General features: G+C 34.1%; 2 protein-coding genes across 2 annotated transcripts; one reads left to right on the top strand and one right to left on the bottom strand.

Annotated features, from left to right (window-relative positions):
- Positions 1-6,984: 6,984 nt before the first annotated feature.
- Positions 6,985-8,370, top strand: LOC143551847 (putative serine/threonine-protein kinase PBL8). The gene is made up of 3 exons (XM_077042190.1): positions 6,985-7,112; positions 7,226-7,349; positions 7,966-8,370. The coding sequence occupies exons 1-3, from the start codon at positions 7,008-7,010 to the stop codon at positions 8,286-8,288; spliced, it is 552 nt and encodes a 183-aa protein (XP_076898305.1). The 5' UTR covers positions 6,985-7,007; the 3' UTR covers positions 8,289-8,370.
- Positions 8,371-9,580: 1,210 nt separating this feature from the next.
- LOC143551846 (cycloartenol Synthase-like) lies at positions 9,581-18,237 on the bottom strand. The gene is made up of 17 exons (XM_077042189.1): positions 18,033-18,237; positions 17,799-17,957; positions 15,809-15,898; positions 15,277-15,471; positions 14,814-14,898; positions 14,499-14,665; positions 14,203-14,391; positions 13,841-13,954; positions 13,186-13,308; positions 12,967-13,089; positions 12,803-12,901; positions 12,179-12,235; positions 12,042-12,088; positions 11,800-11,943; positions 10,708-10,966; positions 9,886-9,969; positions 9,581-9,790 (listed from the first exon to the last, which is right to left on the bottom strand). The coding sequence occupies exons 1-17, from the start codon at positions 18,231-18,233 to the stop codon at positions 9,680-9,682; spliced, it is 2,247 nt and encodes a 748-aa protein (XP_076898304.1). The 5' UTR covers positions 18,234-18,237; the 3' UTR covers positions 9,581-9,679.
- Positions 18,238-19,337: the final 1,100 nt, after the last annotated feature.

Here is a 19,337-nt window from a genome sequence, read left to right as displayed (position 1 = left end):
CAACATTTGAAATGGCGGAATACTTGTTCACACTCCAGCTCACCAGACAAAACACATTCTGAAACTTATTAGAATCCATTATTTAAAATGATAAATCACCTAAAAACCTAAAACAACTTTTCACTCTCCTAAAATCCATTTGTACCCATTCTTTTCTCAATTTTGGAAAAAGTGTTCCAATAAATACATCAATCAAATCAAAAAGTAAACAAATGTTTTGTATTATGAATACAATAATACTACTTAGCATACATAGTACATACTTAACGTCACACGTACATTCATCTCACAACACTTTTCCATAAATTCGATTCCGGTAGCCTCACTTATTATTTCTTGAGGCTAATATCACTAGAGTCCACTATGACGGCTCAAGAACGAATTGATATCGGAAACACAAACGAGCATACAGTATTTAGGGTAAACTCACGTATTATTATAATTAAGAAATTAGCACAAAACTTGAATATAATAATCCCTTTCACTTATTCAATAACCCTTACATGGCTATGTATTTATAGGGTGACCCTAACTTGACCAACAAGTAATTACCAAACATAAAAGCCCAATTGCAACAACATAAACACATTATATCGTTAATGAATTTCATACGTCCAATATGTCCAACCCGGTCACCTACACGTGACAGACTGATTGATAGAAATTACCAACAGTGGCAAGTCACATGAACACGATAGGATCATGGGAAAACAGTAAAGTTTAAGCTTTGATGCATAATATATATGCTTATTAATAAGTCGAATTTGAGTTGATAATAAACATGCCGACCTTAATGAAGTCCACATGACACACCTCTCACAGTCTTACTTAACCCTTCATTACACTTGAATAACAGTTGATATCAATTTCCAAACTTGTTAGATTTTCTTGTCTTTTTTACTATAACCCACACACACATTTATTTATTTACATGGTCAACTCAACCCGGCCCTCATCATGTTTGCGCCTGTTTATAGTCGCCAGTTGGCCAACTTGTTAATTATCTGTTTACAACTTGATTACTGATTACAATCTATTTTACATACGTAATTGCAAAATTACAGCTTAACTAAGTGTTATATGTAAAATGACACACACACACATGCATATATCACTTTAAATGTGAAAAAATAATATAAAACTCGATTTCATATGTAAAAATTTAGTGTTATCATAAACTTTTTTGGACTTTTGCTTATAAATACATGTAGAGAACATTTCAATAAAAAAAGTAATTTTGTAAAAAAAAAATTTAACCTTTTATTAACTGAAAAAAAAATTGAAAACGACTTCGACATGTATTTATATGTAAAAGCTCTAAAAAAATTATGTAAATATGTGTTTTTTTTATGAAAAGTGATTTTTTTTCCGTATTTTTTTACATGTAAAATGAAAACTTCTCCAACTACTCACTCTTTTTTGAGTTCCCTCTTGAACATGTCCCTATATGTGTGTGTGTGTATATATATTAAAAAAATTTATGTAGTTAAAAATCATTAGTGTTAATTGGCACCTAATAATGACTTTGGAAAAGTATTATCAAAGTTTGGTTGCTTTGGTTCCAATCAAAATCAATTTGGTTATTATAGACTTATAGGTGTAGATTATTTAGGATATTATAGATATGTTGGAGCATGCATGCATGCAAAGTTGCGAGGATGACAATATAGCTCTTAACTCTTAAGACAGTTTTCAAAGGTCAATATTATATATATCGTACCTGAAGAAACACTAAGTGAACCCACGGGCAGATTATAGATAATCTGGGGGTTAAGTAATGTTTCCCACGAGGATGAGGTCCAGCAGAGAAGGTTGTTCTTTTGGAGACCTGCAAAACAGACACCGTAAGCTCGTCACTGAGAAGGGGGGGGGGGGGTTCCTCCTTGTGACCACCCTCCGGCGTGAGAATCAGACTAGATTGCTCTGAATATAAGTGTATATTAAGAGATTGCTAGATAAGATTGAGATATCAGATGATGTCCTTACCATTCCAAGGTGTTGGAGTATTTATAGCCGAAGGTAGGTTTCCTAGAAGGTACAGCCGGCTGAATAGTAATCCTGTTCCACCAACAGTGGACTACGCACAGGCCATGCTGGTTGGTGGATAGGCTACGGCCAACAGTAAAGGTCGGCTGTATACTGTTCCTTTACTGCCGGCTACGCACTGTTCCACCAACTGCAGGCTGCGCACGTCCCCTCGTAAGGGTTGGTGACTAGGCAGCGGCTAATAGTGACAAACAGTACTAGAGGGTGCTCCTCCTCGTATTGTTGTCGGTGAGCTGTCACCCTGTGATTGGTTCATGGGCTGCTCTGGTCAAATTGTCTGTTCCGCCCATACCTTAGTAGGTATAGTACGAAAGACCTTCCAGAAGCATACGGACTGGCTCATTTAGGCGGGAGTATTCCCGCCTTGCTCATTCCTTCATGTGACTACTGAAGTGGCTAATGCCTTGTGCGTGTAGCCTTGCTGTTAGTGCGGGTAGCCTTCCCTGATGGCTTGTATCCGCAGCTGCGGGAACAGGCGGGGTACTTCACCATTGGGAGGCTTTCCCTGCGGGTACAGCTGGCGTACTGCGCGTAAGGTTCTTTGAGCATGGTGGGTCCTGCTGGAGCAGTTGGTCATTGCGCAGACGTCCCCGTTTAAGGTGAGTCTTGCGGGTCCAACTGGGCTCTGCTGGGACCTACCTCTTCAGTACCGAACAATGGCGTGACTCATAGCAAACAACAAACGATCATATGCATATAGAGGTTCTGGAAGAATGAGTTTTGAAAATTCAAACATAATCCAAGAGGCCATTCTAATGTTATTGTTGATACAAGTCGTTTTCTTCAAATTAATGAGGTGTAAAACCAACTTTATATCATCGGCAAACAACTCATGTGGGCAACTCGATCCTTTAACCGAACTTCATCAGCCTCTTCATATGTGTTAATTACGCAATATATATAAATGATTACGTAATATATATACACACATATAGGAGAAAGTTAACGTATAAATTAAAAAAAAACATGCTAAATATGCGAATCAAGTAGTGCAATTATATATACAAGTCGTGTAATTACATTGTAGTGTAATTATTGTACGTAATTACACCACACATGTACACTATAATTACACTACTAGAATCACACAGTTAGCACACTAATTTATTTTTATTTGATCCAAACCCCACACATATAAACACATAATATATTTATAAGTTATAACTAGTGAAATTCCCCAACGTTTTGCCGCAAGGCCAGTCTACGAGGTTTCAAGTACCCAAAATGAGTGCTAAAAAAATTCCATCTATAAAAAATGATTCCAGAAGATTGACGATAATTGTTATACTTCATTACTAGGTATACACTTTATTAGATTGTGTAATGTGTAAAGAACTTGTTCAGATTTATTTGCCCATTGGTTTATTTCCAGTCATTTTCAGCCTAGTTCACTAGTTAATGTTAAAAAAGATTTATATATAAATTTTAAAAATATTTCGGTCCTTTACCGAGACCTTTCCTAGGCGTTGGTCGAGCAAGAGTATGGGGTTAGTGCTGATCATGTTTGTAGCGGGCATTCAGTAGATATGAGTTTGATTTGTTAGGTATCAACACTCAGTATAGCAATCGGAAAAAAGACCCAAAGTCGTAATATGCCAAAAAGCCGTTGACACGTGTTTTACACCACCGATAATAGTAATGGTGGTTCCAATGTCGTTCACTTATAACGAGCTTGGTTTGTCACAACACCAAAACATACCGTCACTTACTATAGCTTACAATACACACACACACAAACTATGGAAAGAGATATTTTTTTAGCTTAAATAGTATTTCTATATTTATTTGCATATGAAATATAAATTCGTTATTGTTTTATCTATTTATTTTATGACCGGGTACTCAAAACTACACCGAGAGAATAATCTATCCCGTTCTAGGATTTATCGTGCTGGGATTTGTCTAGTTAATGCTATTACTATTTTATAATTAAAAACTTATATAATTTAAATTTAATCTCCAACTTGTGGCCTAGTGGTAGTGGAGACCCCAAGTTTGATGACTAGTTGTGCCACTTTTGGTGGATATATGCAATGAATAATTTGACATAGGCCTTGTGAGGTTGTCAATTCGAATCCCAAGCCCGCCCGGGTTTTCGTCCAACCATGTGTTACGCCAGAGAGTTATGCTCTTGTGGCGGCACAACGACTGTCAAGTAGCAGCCGACGGACTGGTTTCTTGTAACGCCCAAACCATACCCGGGGGCCGGGTTAAGACAATATAGTTTGGCCGAAATTAGACAACGAGGCTCCCCAAAATTAAGAAGTGTGGTGGACTAACACTCAAGAAAGTCATCGTTCCAAAAAGAAAAAAAAAATGATTTAAATTTGAAGTCTCCCTTAGCCTGAAATGAAAATAAAAAGGAAAGAAAACACATAAATACATTCTCTTTGTTTGTCATAACAATTAAAATTCTTGAAAAAACAGAGTCTTTCTTTTATCTCCTATCTCCTCTGTTTTTTTTTTCTATATCTCAATTCATTGATATTTTACAAAACCCAGATTGGAAAACTGTAAATTTGATCAAAAGGATAAATTATTTCTTTGAAACTATTGAGACATGATGAAATTAGTTGAAAACTAGTTAACAAAGTGTTTATGGTGAGAAATGTGTTTATGGTCATTGATGGGTGCTTGTTTCAGTGCTGACCTTGATCAACAACAACATTCTTCCTTCCAGCTCAAATCAGGTATATTTATTTTATAATATTTCATGTCAAGTTCTTGTTTCTTATTATAGTATTTATGCAAGTTCTCACACAAACTTGTGTTACTTAAAAAAAAAAAGAACTCGAAATTCGATTCAAATTTGAATTTCGAGTAGAATTTCTGATTTTATATTCAATATTCGAGGTCAAATTGTTTATATAACATTTATTTAAATTATATATATATAAATGTTAATTCAGTTTTTCCGAACTCGAATTCAAATTTGTTTTTGAGTCGAATTCGAATACATGTCAAAAGTTTCAAAATTTGAACAACTCAACTCGATTAATCGAGTAACTCAAAATTCAGTTTGTTGAACACCCTTAGTTAGAATTTTGCTTAAGTAGTTTGCTATCTTAACCTTTTGGATTTACCTGATCCGTTGGTTAGCAACGTATTGAATGATAAGCTTTTTGCTCATGGTTACCAATATGAAGGTTGTGTTATTTTGTATGGAACTTCAGGATAATATCATTTTAAATACATGAAATATGTGTTATTATGATTTATGTTTGTTTATATGTGGAGACAAGAACTTAGTTCCATTATGTTGTTAGCAAGTAGCAATCATAGGCAAATTCGAAAACATGTTTCGGTTAATGTTCCGGTTTATAACTTTTGTTATCTTACATTTTAGTATCATATTTGCATTTATCGAGATTATATAGTTAGGCTATGTTTAGTGGAGGGGCTACAAAATGGGGCGATTTGTGTCATGTGACGCCCAGTCAGCAAATTGTGGGTCTTTGTTTAGGGGTGTAGTGGTGTTGTAGCACTATATATATATATACCACACACCCAAAAAATCGCCCCATTTTTTGGCATTTGTCGCCCACTACGGGTGGCCTTACTGACTGAAAATTGAAAATTGCAGATGAAAATGAAAAAGAAAAAGAAAACAATTTCGTAATCGAACCATCTCCAGCTAAAGACGAGTTATGGATTCCAGAAAACCAACGTGTTACGGATCTTTGGTATAATCCTGCATATAGCAATCTTGATAGTTTCACATACGACGAAATGCGAATGGCCACCAAATTATTTAGGCAAGATGAAGTTTTAGGTGAGGGTGGGTTCGGGCGTGTTTACAAAGGAGTTATAGACGAATGTGTGAGATCCGGTTATCCTAGAACCGAAGTCGCTATTAAGGTGCTTAATCCCGAAGGAATGCAAGGCGATACGGAATGGCTGGTATGTGTAACTTTTACATAAATGGTTCATGTGGTTTGACAAAAATAAAACATGTTTGGTTGACTGTTTACAGACGGAAGTCAATTTTTTAGGACATGTGCAACACCCGAATATTGTGAAGCTTATTTGATATTGTTGTGAGGCGGATCACCGTCTTTTGGTTTATGAATATATGGCAAATGGGAGAGTCGAAGATCACCTATTTCGTGGTGAGTTACTAAACTATTATAAAGTTTTCAATAAGTTTTCTATGATTCACAAGACTCGTGTTTGTGCAAGCTAGAGGTTGCAAAATGGGCAAGTCTGAGGTCGGGTTGACTCAAAACACTTTTTCAAAGTTTTAGATAATGTTTAATAAATAGTGTTATATAATGATTTAGGAAGGTTAACTTTCAACTTTTTCAATAAAGTAAACTTCGGTTTTCGTCCATGTCATTTATTCAAATCTGCGGTTTTAGTCCAGTAGTTTTAAATTTGCAATTTTCGTCCCTGTGGTTTCATTTAACCTGCAATTAAACCCGAATTCATTAACCCCGTTAAGTCCGGTCATTAAACCCATCAGTGTACCCTTCACGTGAGGGGCACTTTTGTCCTTTTTATTCCCCAAATACACTCCAGCCCCTCACGTGAATGGGGCTTGCAAATTACGACTGGGTTTATTTGGGGAGAAAAAGGACAAAAATGCCCCTCACGTGTGGGGCACGCTGATGGGTTAACGACTAGACTTAACGGGGTTAATGAATTCGGGTTTAATTGCAAGTGAAATGAAATCACAAGGACGAAAATCGCAAATTTGAAACTATTGGACTAAAACCGCATATTTGGCCAAAACACAGGGACGAAAACCGCATTTCACTCTTTATTTCGTAACTTTCTTTTTCTGTATCTGTTTGACCCGTTTGAGATAAAAACATAACCCAAACCGACTTAATTATATGTAAATAACTCGGAATTACCACCACATGAGATCCGGTTACACTAACTACACGCGCAAAAAATAAATTTCATTTGGTTTTTATTTGGAAAAAGAGGGACATACGGAATTGAATTGGTCAAGAAGAATGAAGATTGTTTTGGATGCTGCAAAAGGGCTTCATTATCTGCATAATACTAAAACGCCTGTTATTTTTCGCGATTTCAAGACATCAAATATCTTGTTAGATGAGGTTAGTCACTAATACTTGTTTTACTTAATAGAATAAGATTATTATTATTATTATTATTATTATTATTTGTGTATTAAGTACCAAATTGTTTTAATATGAAAATGAATTTTCAGAATTTTAATGCAAAGCTCTCTGATTTTGGGCTTGCGAAGGATGGGCCTACGGGACAGGTTACCCATATATCGGCTACAGTTAAGGGTACATATGAATATGCAGCACCAGAGTATTTAAAAAACGGTGAGTAGTAGAGGCGTGAATTTTTAACACGACACAAATACATAACGTAAATCTGACACAAATTTCACGGGTTTGGGTTTGGTTTAAACTGGTTTGACTTTAGAGTCAGTTTTGGGTAAAATCCATGAACAGTTATATCTAAGCAGGTCGTGTTCGTGTCAACCCAGCGAGACCGATTTGTTAAATGTACAAATTACTAAAATGTTTTTTTATATAGTAACCTAAATTATTGAAATAGTCTTACATCAAAATTTGAAATTTTAAATTTTTAAATATAAAGTTGTATAGTTAAAAACTTAAAACATAATTTCTTCAAAAATAAAATATTAAAGTGTTAATATGTAACAAAAAAAGTCACGTAAACTTTTTTCGGGTTAAACAGGTCGCTTCCATGTCCACCCATGAATACACACGACCGGGTTCATGTGTGTTGACAAGTTTTTCGGGTTTGTGTGTGTTTGGGCGCATGCATAAGTTTTGGGTTCGTGTCGGGTTTGACCCACCAACACGACCCGTTTAAACCATTTTTAGATACTTTTTTAAGCTAACCTATGAAGTTTGACTTTCCAAAGTCAACAGTGTATTAACTACTTTTGGACATTGATGACACTGGCAGGACACTTGAGAGTCCAAGTTGATACATACGCGCTCGGAATGGTGCTTCTTTTGATGCTGACTGGGCAGCGATCCGTGGACATGACCCGACCTAGCCAGCAGCGCTATCTGGTTAATTATGCTAGAAAACCTCTGGTTCAAGGCAAGAAAGCAATGCGTTCGATATTTGACCCTAGAATGGAATGTGAATATTCATCTGGAACCGCTGCTAAGATCGCTGAACTGGCTTACATATGTCTCAGGGATGAACATAGAATGAGGCCCCCTATGGACCATGTGGTTGAGACACTTGAATTGGTTCTGGCCCGTCATAAGCGTGTTTAGTAGCTTTTGTTATGTCATTCTGTTTTAAGGATTCTTTTTCTTGACACAATGTATGCATCTTGCAATCGGATTTAAGATGTAATAATATTGTTCTTTAATCAAATCTTAAATATATATAAACGAAACATTTAAAAGCTTTCTGGTTGCTCCCTACATTTTCTCAGTCCACCAGATTGCTTTATTTGTAAATGGAGGTTTCTCATGCATTTGACCCGAATTCACAGGTATGAGTCTCACCCTATGTTGCACGGGAACTGGTACGGGAACGGGAAACGGGCAGGGGTACGGGAACGGGAAACGGCAAAACTCAAAAAATCAAGAAAAGGGTACGGCACGGGTACGACAATAAATACATATAAATAATAAATAAAATATATATATTACATAGGTAATTAATTATTAGTAACAAATAAATAAATATATAATTTCTATTTATATATAATGTCATTTAAACATTTTATGTATAAATTTATAAGTTGAGGACCAAATGTAAGCTAGTCTAGATAGTGAGGGTTAAATGTTAAAATGCATAACCTAATTTAATACTATTTATGTAAATATTAGCAAAGTTTAGGGACTAAATGCAAACAATTAAAATATCAAGGGGTTTATTGTTAAACCCTAAACTTATATTAATAAAACAGCCTCCTTCTTCTTCTTCTTCTTCATCAGTTTTCCGACGCCGGAAACTGTATGTGGCGCCGGAAACGTTTAAAAATCGTCCCCAAAGTCCTGGAAACGTATCGAAACACTGTTGGAATTTTTGAAACGGTCAACGGTCGTCCCCAACTTTACAGAAACGGTCAAGAAACGTTTCCTGCCGTCCCCGACAGCGTTTCAGTCCCCGGCGAGTTTCCGGGACGGGGTACGGCACCTAGGTCGCGTTTCCGTGCATCAAAGGTCTCACCAAACCCAGATAGCCATTAAACGGGTTATAACATCTCATTATATTTAAAATCAATCTCACCAATATTTGATATGAAAATCCAATAAAATAGGGATATACTAAAAATTAATATCTGATTTAAGATATTATTTATAATTAAGAAGTACTTTTATAGTAAAAAAATAAAATAAGCGGGTCATTGGTCTCATAAAACCCATATAGCTTTTAAACCGGGTTTAATATATTATTAACTTATTTACAATATATAAAGTTAAAATCCAAAAAATATATAAATATTATAAACAAATAATATAAAACAAATCCTGTAATACGAGGGATAAAAACCAGTATATATATATACAAACACATACACAAAGAAGATATATTATTTGGCAGTTTGCTACTAGTCATCAACTTACAAGATGTATTTACTCATATACACAATACACACAAAGGCAGAAGAAAAGGAAGCTATATACAATGCATATCATTATCAAGTGGAGGGTTACTTCCCGATCACACGATTAAGGTATTCGCCAAGAGCCCAGATCGGAAAAATGTTTCGGTAAGATGAGTAACTTATCATACAGTTCTTGTTAAACACCCCAATAATTTCCTGAGCGACGAAATAAGGTTATAGACGTTAAACAAGAGTAACGATTCACTTAAGCACACATACATGTAAATTTATATATTACTGAAGTTAATTACCTGTTGAGGAAAATCTCCATTTTCCATTTGATGATCAATGAGTACTTTTGCAGCACTATCAAGAGGCTTTCTATCTCTTTTGGCCTAATCACCATTAATAATATATGCATAAGTTCTTAAGCATAATTTGTAACTAACCATGAATATTTATTAAGTAAATTGAATTTTAATAATCCAAACTATGATCCGGTGGCCCGATAATAATCCATACTAACAATATGACATTGCTAAATCTCACACTAACGGTAGAGTAACTTTGTCTGCCCTAACTTTCATTTAAGTTGTTCAAAACTATTTACATAATTATGATTGGAATAAAAGTCGGTTAGTTGTTTATTACGTGCAGACAAAGTTACTTTTTCACTAGAGTGGGATTATCCGTGACAACGTAAGTGAAAGAAGTGTTTGTAGACAAAGTTACTTTTTCGCTAGAGTGGGAGTACTCGAACATGATAAATATAAAGAAAATTAATTTTTGGATATTTATATATATATATATATATATATATATATATATATATATATATATATTAAAATAAGCATTAATTCCTATCAAAAAAGGTAGCCTAACCGACTTTTGACCGCCTAGCATCACTTTTGACCGAGTTCTAACTGAACTCTTTAGAATCCTATCCCAACTAGCCCGACTTTTGACCACCACCAACTAATCCATACCGACTTGAAGAAAGTCTCCAAGGTACGGGTCCGAGGACAGTCGGCCTTAGAATCCAACTTTTACAACACTTTGGATTATTATTATCGACCAATAAGCATAGTTTGAATTATTAAAATTCAATTTCTTTGTTTTATTTTATAACTTACCTGTTGGGCTTCAATGAGAGCTAACAAAGCCCATGAAGTGTTTGTGATGTGGGATTTGTTTCTTTCAATATTTGTGTATGTCTTTTGTGTGCAAGAGTTGTAGCTCTCTCCCCAGCCTCCAGAAAGAAGCTGCTTTGAGAGTAAGAAAGCACAAGCCTTTCTAATGCAATGGCTAGTTTCGTACGTCTTGCCCGCCGCAACCAATCCTTTAATTCCAAACCATGTTCCGTAAGTGTAGCAAATTCCCCACGATCCATACCTACACCTCGATCATAAACGTATGAACCCACATTAGGAGTAACAAAGAAACCACTAAGGTAAATACCGTAACACCATATACAAATCCCACATCAGCCGTGGACCGTAGAGATGTTGGATTAATAGATTATTAATACGGTAATACCATGCCTCAAATATCACCAATGCGTTTTATGCTTATAAACATGTAGAAAATGTAGATTATATGTAGTTTTATGCTTCTAACTTTTTAAGTATGTGAACATGTAACCAATTTGTCGTAATTAGGGGTGGCAAATGTGACCCATTGGGTTGAATGAGTTGTATTAAAATATATATAATGAGTCAGAATGAGTCAAAATAAAAAATGAAAATGAATGAAACAGGTCAAAACGGGTTGACATTTCTCAAGTTTTTTTTAAATGGAACGAGAAAAACGGTTAAAACTTTTTAGTACTTTTACTTTTTTAGTTTTTGATTTATATTTCTAGTTATGATTTTTTAATTATTTTTTTTTTAATTTTTAGTGAGGGGTTTTTGAAATCTCAACCGATTTTGACCCATTTCAAAAACCCTTCATTAAAAAATTCAAAAGAACAGTTAGAAAATCATAACTCGAAATGTAAATCAAAAACTAAAAAAGTAAAAGTACTAAAAAGTTTCATCTTTTTTCTCGTTTCATTAAAAAAAACAAAAACAAAAACCTTGAGAAATGTCAACCCGTTTTGACCAGTTTCAATCATATTCTTTTTTTAGTTTGACCCATTCTGACCCATTATATATATTTTAATACAACTCATTCAACCCATGGGTCACATTTGCCACCCTAAGTCGTAATGAGAGACGAAGAGTCACCATGAGCCGTCGAGCAGTTGTGTGTTCTCGATAAATGTTGTGGCTTTACAGACGCACGCTTCTATTTCCTCCCTTTTGTGGTCGGGATATAGTTTCATGAACGATGTTAGGCCTTGCACCACAACCGACGTACACTCTACATACCTATAAAAGTATATTTTAGCTAGCTAATGATCCAATAAATATACTATATTGAAATGCTGTCTTAAGACATGAAGCATAGAGGTTGGCGCGCAACATACTGATAATCGAGCATGATGTCTCCGAATGTTTCAGCTGGATTGAGCATCTACAATACACAAATATGTTCACTCTTTGAAAGCTCAAAATCTATACAAAGACAACAAGATGCTATTTATTGTTAGTGTATACATGATACCTCTAACCATGGGTAGGACCTCATAAGCTCATAGGAAGAATATCCTCCATTTCTATTCTGCAACCATAATAAGCATGTTGTGATTTATAGAAATAAAAGTAAGTTGCTATCTTTAGTCAATTTAAAGTGCATATTATTTAGTAACTTGTTATAAGTATCCAGTAAACACAATATACAAGTAGTCATGTAATGAAGGCAAGTTGATCCAATTTGTGAATGAGTTAAATTTGTTTTGATATAGTTCTTTTCTTTACCTAAGTTTTTAGTTTCCAATTCGAATGAGGCCGTGAGATATTACATATTCCAGAACTTTTAAATTGAAGTAAGACAAATTGGATTTTAATAATCCAAACTATGGCCCACTTACTGACAATTAATAATTTATAGCGACACTATGACAAATGACAGCCATAAATTTTACTTTTGTTGTCAAAGCCAATCTCACTTCAACGAAGTGGTAACTCTATATGCCCCTAAAACTATATATTAAACGAGATAAATGAAAATTAGGGGCATGCATAGTTAGTTCTCCATAAGAGTGGGATTGCGCTTGACGGAGCCAAATGTGTCATAGTTTGGATTATTAAAATCCAATCTGTCTTAAGATAATTGTATATCATTTACCTGAAGAGTTAGAAGCAAATGAACAGCATCAAACACGCATTCTGGCGCAATAGCTTCTCCAACCAAATCATATGGCATTTGTGATAGCATCAACACCGTCTACGTACCAACAAACATCATCATCACCACGAAACGTAGGAAGATCCGAAGATGAAACTACATACCTTCAAAGCTTCTGCAGTGCAATCAGATACAGGCCAACCATTATCAGGAGTAGAGAATGGCCACCCGCCACGTGTTATGTGACGGTACCATGACTGAATATTACCCGAACTATTTTCTCTAATCTTCACATAAACAAGGATACAATGATAAGTGATCACAACTTTACCTATATATGTTCAAGTACAAAATAGTATTTTAATAAAATAAAACTGATATACTTGTGAACTCTTGATGAAACTGTGTGCTTTGCGAAGCATTGAACCGTATTCGTCTTCTAGATTGGTTGCTGATATTGCTTGAACAGCAAAAACAGCATCCCACAATTGTGATCCATTGTACCCCTGATGTTATAAATTAATATCATATAGTTAAGGGTGCAAAAGTTTTATTATTTTTGTATGAGTAAACAGCGGTTTTTGTTCATGCGGTTTGTCCAAATTTACGGTTTTAGTCCAATAGTTTTAAATTTACGATTTTCGTCCCTGTACATTCATTTTACTTGCAATTAAACCCGAATTCACTAACCCCGTTAAGTCTGGTCGTTAAACCCATCAGTGTGCCCCTCACATGCGGGGCAGTTTTGTCTTTTTTTCCCCAAATACAACCCAGCCCCTCTAGTTAGGGGGGCTTGCGAATTAGGACCGGGGTTTATTTTGGGAGAAAAAGTACAAAACCGCCCCTCACGTGAGGGCATGCTGATGAGTTTAACGACCAGAATTAACGTGATTAATGAATTCGGGTTTAATTGCAAGTAAAATGAAACCGCATGGACGAAATCGCAAATTTAAAACTACTGGACTAAAACCGCAGATTTGGACAAACCATAGTTTACTCTTTTTTTATAAAGAAAGGGACTAAAACTCGAAAAGTAACCTGCATCTTCATGCCATCTTCAGCTATCCATAGATAATCTTTTACTCTAGACAAGTGCAGTTTGTTTACCATAGATTTCGGATCCTCCACCCAACAGCATAACATGTTGAGCACCTGTTTTCGCATACCATGTGTACAGAAATTATATCGAAATCAACTTTTGGATAATATAGGAAACAAACCCTTAAATACAGCTATAACTTAAGTAAAAAGTATTCAATCAATCATACCCAGTAAAATCCCACGGTTTTGTTTTTTGTTTCAAGCTAAATGTCACTACGGACATTTAGCTTGAAGGGATATGTCATTTGTTAATAATATCAATCATCAACATATTAAAGTGGTGGTTAATAATGTAGTACCTTACTAACAGGTCCGATGCAAATATACCGAGTGTTTTCGTCCTCATAATGGATATGTTGCATAACAGTGTTCAGCGCTTTCGTTCTAACTTTTGACAATGGCCATTGCATCAATAGAGGTTCAGCAATCTTGTTCAAGCCACCCCATATAATGTCTTGTATTATTGGATGAGGGTAATACAAATCTTCCTGCAACCAACAAAACCGATAAGGCGATAACTTACTAAATCATTCATTATTTAATGACGATATTAACAAACCCGAACTACTTAACACCAGGAGAAAAAAAAAGTTACCTTGGCACATTGATTTCTTGCTAGGTCCCAATTAACTTGGTGATAAAGAGTCTTATATAGCTCTCTTCTTAGAGATAAAACAACGGAACTAATTGGCCCGACGAACCTTTTACCATATAAATACGACATTGGCAAGTATATCATCCGTGTATGGCACCACATTCTTCCTACATTATCGAATACATGTATTTATCGAAAATGCCATACACATTCTTCCTACATTATCGAATACATGTATTTATCGAAAATACGCTTCCAACGACCATTTGAAAACACTTATAACGGCAGTCAGATAGAAAATGGAAAGAAACAAACCCGGGTGTAAAGGAAGAAAGTATGGAAGAAGCCACATTTCTGGTGGCAAAGGATTGTTTCCGCTCCATTCGTACACTCCTAGTACCTATCGCACATGTTAATATAGCGTAATGAGTCTCGGATCACACACACAATTGATCAAGAAGTTTAACATGTATACCATAATGGAGTGTATGTTAAACGTGTCCAACACCAACTCAGATTGAAGACGCCTAGTATCTTGGAGAAGAATTAATATAATATTAATTAGTTATTATTATAAAATAAGTTAGTCTTATCTACGTGTTTTTGATTTATCAAATTACGTATTTGAGTTTTCTTAGGTTAAAACCTTACAGATGATGTAATTATTAAGTTTTTCTTGTTTGTCGTTTTCTTAATAAAAGAGTCGTAGTGAGTTGTACAAATCTCGTGTTCGTGCTCTTGTTTCACCTGCTAAAAGTTTAACAGTGTAGTATCTTACGGAAAGCCAGAACTTGCCCCATGTGGGTATGTGTGTGACACTACCATGATCAAGAATCCATTGTCTTGCTTTGGTCATGGCTCCTTCACCATCATCCATTCTTTCTCCAAGTAATCTTAGGCTCACATAGTTCAAAGCTGTACAAAACATGGTGCTATGACCTTCTATGTGTAAACCCCATCCACCATCACCATTCTACATGCAAATATATAAGATTCACTTAGATAACTTTTATTTCGTTTTCATTGCTAATGACAATCCATTCGCTTAATTATCGTTGATTTATACTTAATACATTCACCCATGTTCACTTACACGAATGGGGAAACATATCTTCCTTGTGAGCAAAATTGAATGAAAGTAAAATGTAATTCTATAATTATTGTGTGTGTGAGAGTTATTAGTACTCTGAATTATTATTCGTCAATAGCTTATAGTTTTAATTATTATAATCTAATTTCCTAAAATAATAATAAAAAAAAGCGTAGTATTTTTTCTTGAAACATAAAAGTACAATTCCGTTTTTGTTTACCTGATGATTGTAAAGATAACGGCGGATTTCTCTTTTGTGTTCGATGGACAAAACCGTGTCCTTTGCTCCCATAACATGCAAACCAATGATCTACAATACAATTTGAAGTGTTGTTGTAACTTGTAAGTACAAGTACTTCCTTGAGAAGGCTTTAATTGTAAAATGTAAACGACAATAATCATGTTATTTGTGCGTGACTAATTTTTAAACGACATATTTGTGATATAAACAGGCTAGAGGTGAAAACGTATACAATAAACACTAACTAATATATTGTATCTAATAATCAGGATTACACATCTAGGCATATATTGAAGATTGGACTTCCTATACTGATACCAGCACCAATGTTGTTCAATTGAATTCAGTCCGGTTAATAATATTGGTACTGGTTCTGATAATAGCGAGATTAATACGTGTAATCGGAAACATAAATAGCAAGATTATTATGTATTGTAATATAATGTTATTTGATTTTTCAAATTAGCATAACCGGTGCAACTAGTACGGCAAGTGGTAGTCCCTACATGTCACGTAATGTCAAGAAAAAAGACATCTAGCAAAAAAAAACTATTTAAAAATAGATCAAAATGATGTTGATGGATTAACTACATTATTACATAATATATTATGATGGTATTATAATACGTCACGTACTCATTATTTTCAATACTAGTATGATTAATTTATTATTATTGTTTTCATTTTTTCTAATATGACTATCAAATTGTCACTCGCACATATTTTATCTTTCAGGGTGGTGTAAATACCTCAAGCTCATTGTTAGCTATTTGAAATCGACTTGCTAAAATTTGATTCAAGCCAAGTTTAAATTATCTCAAGCCTAAAAATAATCTTTTTTTGATAAACAAACATGCATCCGAGCTTCACTTATCAAACTTAAGTAAATTCAAGTCTAAATGAGTCTATTTTAAAATAACAAATATACTTATAAGATAACTATTAATATATATAAAAGTATGCTAATATTAAATGGAATATTGCCATCTTATATAATTATAATTATAATAATAGTAATAATAATAATAATAATAATAATAATAATAATAATAAATAAATAAAGTTGAGCTCAAGCTTGAAAAACTACTGTCGAGTATAACTCAGTCTTTAGAAATAAAGCTCATAATGGGTCAATCTTGAGCTCTAACCCTCGTAAGTGAGCTCAAGCTTAGACGAGCTCAGGCTCTGCTCGACTGATTATTCCGCTATATCAATATATTTTAGTACTATATATACATTTCATTTTCACAAATATAAGTAGGCCGGCCCGTTAGTATTAGAAGGTGAAGCTAGGGCTTTAGGCCCCTAAAATTTTGAGGCCCAATTTCATTAAGAAAAAAGAAAGAAGCTTACATATAATATATATAAATAGTTTTGTTTGCATAAACAGGAAACTGTTTTGGTGTAGTGGTAAATGTCTTGGTCTGTTTTTTAGTAATACACTAATAATACCACCAATGTTCGATTCCCATTCTCCACATAATTAGAATTTCTTTTGATACATTTATTTTTTTAGTATTTTCAGCAACAGCTACCCAAATCATTTCTTGATTGATTTTTTTAAGCATTTTTCAGTAGATTTTTCTTTCAAAATAAAGATTAATTCGATAAAAAAAATTACACAATATTTTAAGCAATTTTTTACAGTAGTCAAATATCCTTCAATAAATTACATTCATTCGGTTTACATATTTCAACACCTTACATTTAGCTTGGTTTCTTATAAAAAAAAGTAATATTATCATGTACTGGTTTATGTTATATATAACAGTGACAAATCAAACTATTTTGGTATTATATTTAACTTACTCATATAATTAAAAGTGCATCATGATGAATAGAATTTTCGAAAGTACAAATCGAATTTTTATACGAATAAGGGCCTTAAAATTTTTGATCCGCTTTAGGCCACCAAAATGGTTGGGCCGCCTCTGAATATAAGGATAGGGTTGTAGAACCTTTTTCTTACCAGTCCAGGAAGAAGAAACAAAGGACCACCATAATCAGCCGGCCAACTTCCGTCTTCACCTTGAAGACTCGAGTACAACTTTAACGCTTTCTTCAACGCATTCACCACGACTGATTCATCGTCATGTTTTGCATCCACTGCTTGTCTTTCCCTTGCAAACTACACTCAATATATTAACCAAGAGCTCAAAATCCTAATAATATTCATGTTACTTAACACTTCATCATCGATTACCTGAAAACGCATCAAAAGATCAGAACTATGCTTCACATTCAACTTGTTTCTTGTAAATTCTTCCCTCATGTTCTCGATTTGAGACCGTTCGTTAGGAGTCCCACCACACGGATCAAATTCCCAATATTGTCTACCAATATGATTATTTACACTTGTGACTCCTACATCATCTTCGCCTTTTGACAGCTTAAGCTTCCACATTATCGAATTCGATCTTTTGTCCAATATCTAAAATACAAATGATCATAATGAAGATTTTATTCCATGAAAGTTATGTAGATGGCCTACATGCATACACACATATATATGCTTATAATTTATTTTTTAGAGTTGGTGGTGACAACTAGCTAAGGTGATTTTTTAAAATCATTTATATGGCAAATTTGATGCCCATACAAATTAACCAACTCAAGGTTTGTCTTTCACTTGTTTACGAATCGAATTCAAATTAAGACAAAATTGTGGCAGGAATCTCCGTTTATCTTTCTTCGCTTTAGAGTCTGTCGTGATAAGATCAGATTCTTGTAGTGCTTGCGTGACAACATCGTATTGTTAAGAAAAGAACAAACCGCGATTCGGTGACATGATTCTAAAAATTTTATTAAATAAAAAATTAAAAACACAAATTACGTTGGTCTTAAACACTATATGTTCCATCTTCTGTATCTAAAATAAAAATAATTGAGAACACGTATTAGCTTTATATGACACTTAAAAGTTAGTTTCTCATCTCTCTCTCCTATTAATATTGGATTGTCAAGTGTCGACTTTATTAAAGTATAGAATTTGATTTTCAACCTCTCTCTCCTATTAAATAATAACGATTTTCTTTGTTTTGGTAATAATATGATCAACTATTAGTCCTATTCCTTTTTTTTATAAAATGTATTTGAATAATATATGATATGTTATTTAAAATAAACATTAAAAAAAAATTATTAGACTTGAGTAATGCACAGACAAAACATTTATACTAAACTAGTTTATACCAAATACAAACTACAAGACTCTTAAACTAATAACTAATAATAAAACTACTCTCCTAATTTAATTCTTACCAAACAAAATCAAATCAAATCTTCCTAATCTTTCATGTGATATCTTAATTTATAATTTTGTTTTTACTCAAAACACCAATATTCACCTTATAAAACCTTTCAATTTTCACAAGTGAACCAAATCAGCCTTTCACAGTTTCACATGCAAAATCAAGATTACACTTTCAACAATTTTATCTTATTTAAATTCTTTTTCCATGCAAGCAAATTCATCAATTTGCCTTGCTACCATAGAGAAACCTTGAAG

Source organism: Bidens hawaiensis, unplaced genomic scaffold (assembly GCF_021521415.1).
Source record: "Bidens hawaiensis isolate Kalapana, Puna unplaced genomic scaffold, B.hawaiensis_p1.1 tig00016672_1, whole genome shotgun sequence".
Classification (NCBI taxonomy): Eukaryota; Viridiplantae; Streptophyta; class Magnoliopsida; order Asterales; family Asteraceae; genus Bidens; species Bidens hawaiensis.
Note: the sequence above shows the minus strand (reverse complement) of the source record. Positions and strands in the feature narration are given on the sequence as shown.

What these genes read in the sequence shown, in the direction of transcription:
- LOC143551847 (XM_077042190.1), top strand. Translation starts at nt 7,008, where the DNA reads ATGAAGATTGTTTTGGATGCTGCAAAAGGGCTTCATTATCTGCATAAT. An exon ending in CAAATATCTTGTTAGATGAG is followed by an intron (nt 7,113 to 7,225) that starts GTTAGTCACTAA and finishes ATGAATTTTCAG; the next exon opens with AATTTTAATGCAAAGCTCTC. An exon ending in ACCAGAGTATTTAAAAAACG is followed by an intron (nt 7,350 to 7,965) that starts GTGAGTAGTAGA and finishes TGACACTGGCAG; the next exon opens with GACACTTGAGAGTCCAAGTT.
- LOC143551846 (XM_077042189.1), bottom strand. Translation starts at nt 18,233, where the DNA reads ATGTGGAAGCTTAAGCTGTCAAAAGGCGAAGATGATGTAGGAGTCACA. An exon ending in TGTTTCTTCTTCCTGGACTG is followed by an intron (nt 15,899 to 17,798) that starts GTAAGAAAAAGG and finishes ATTGTATTGTAG; the next exon opens with ATCATTGGTTTGCATGTTAT. An exon ending in GGGGCAAGTTCTGGCTTTCC is followed by an intron (nt 14,899 to 15,276) that starts GTAAGATACTAC and finishes CATGTGCGATAG; the next exon opens with GTACTAGGAGTGTACGAATG.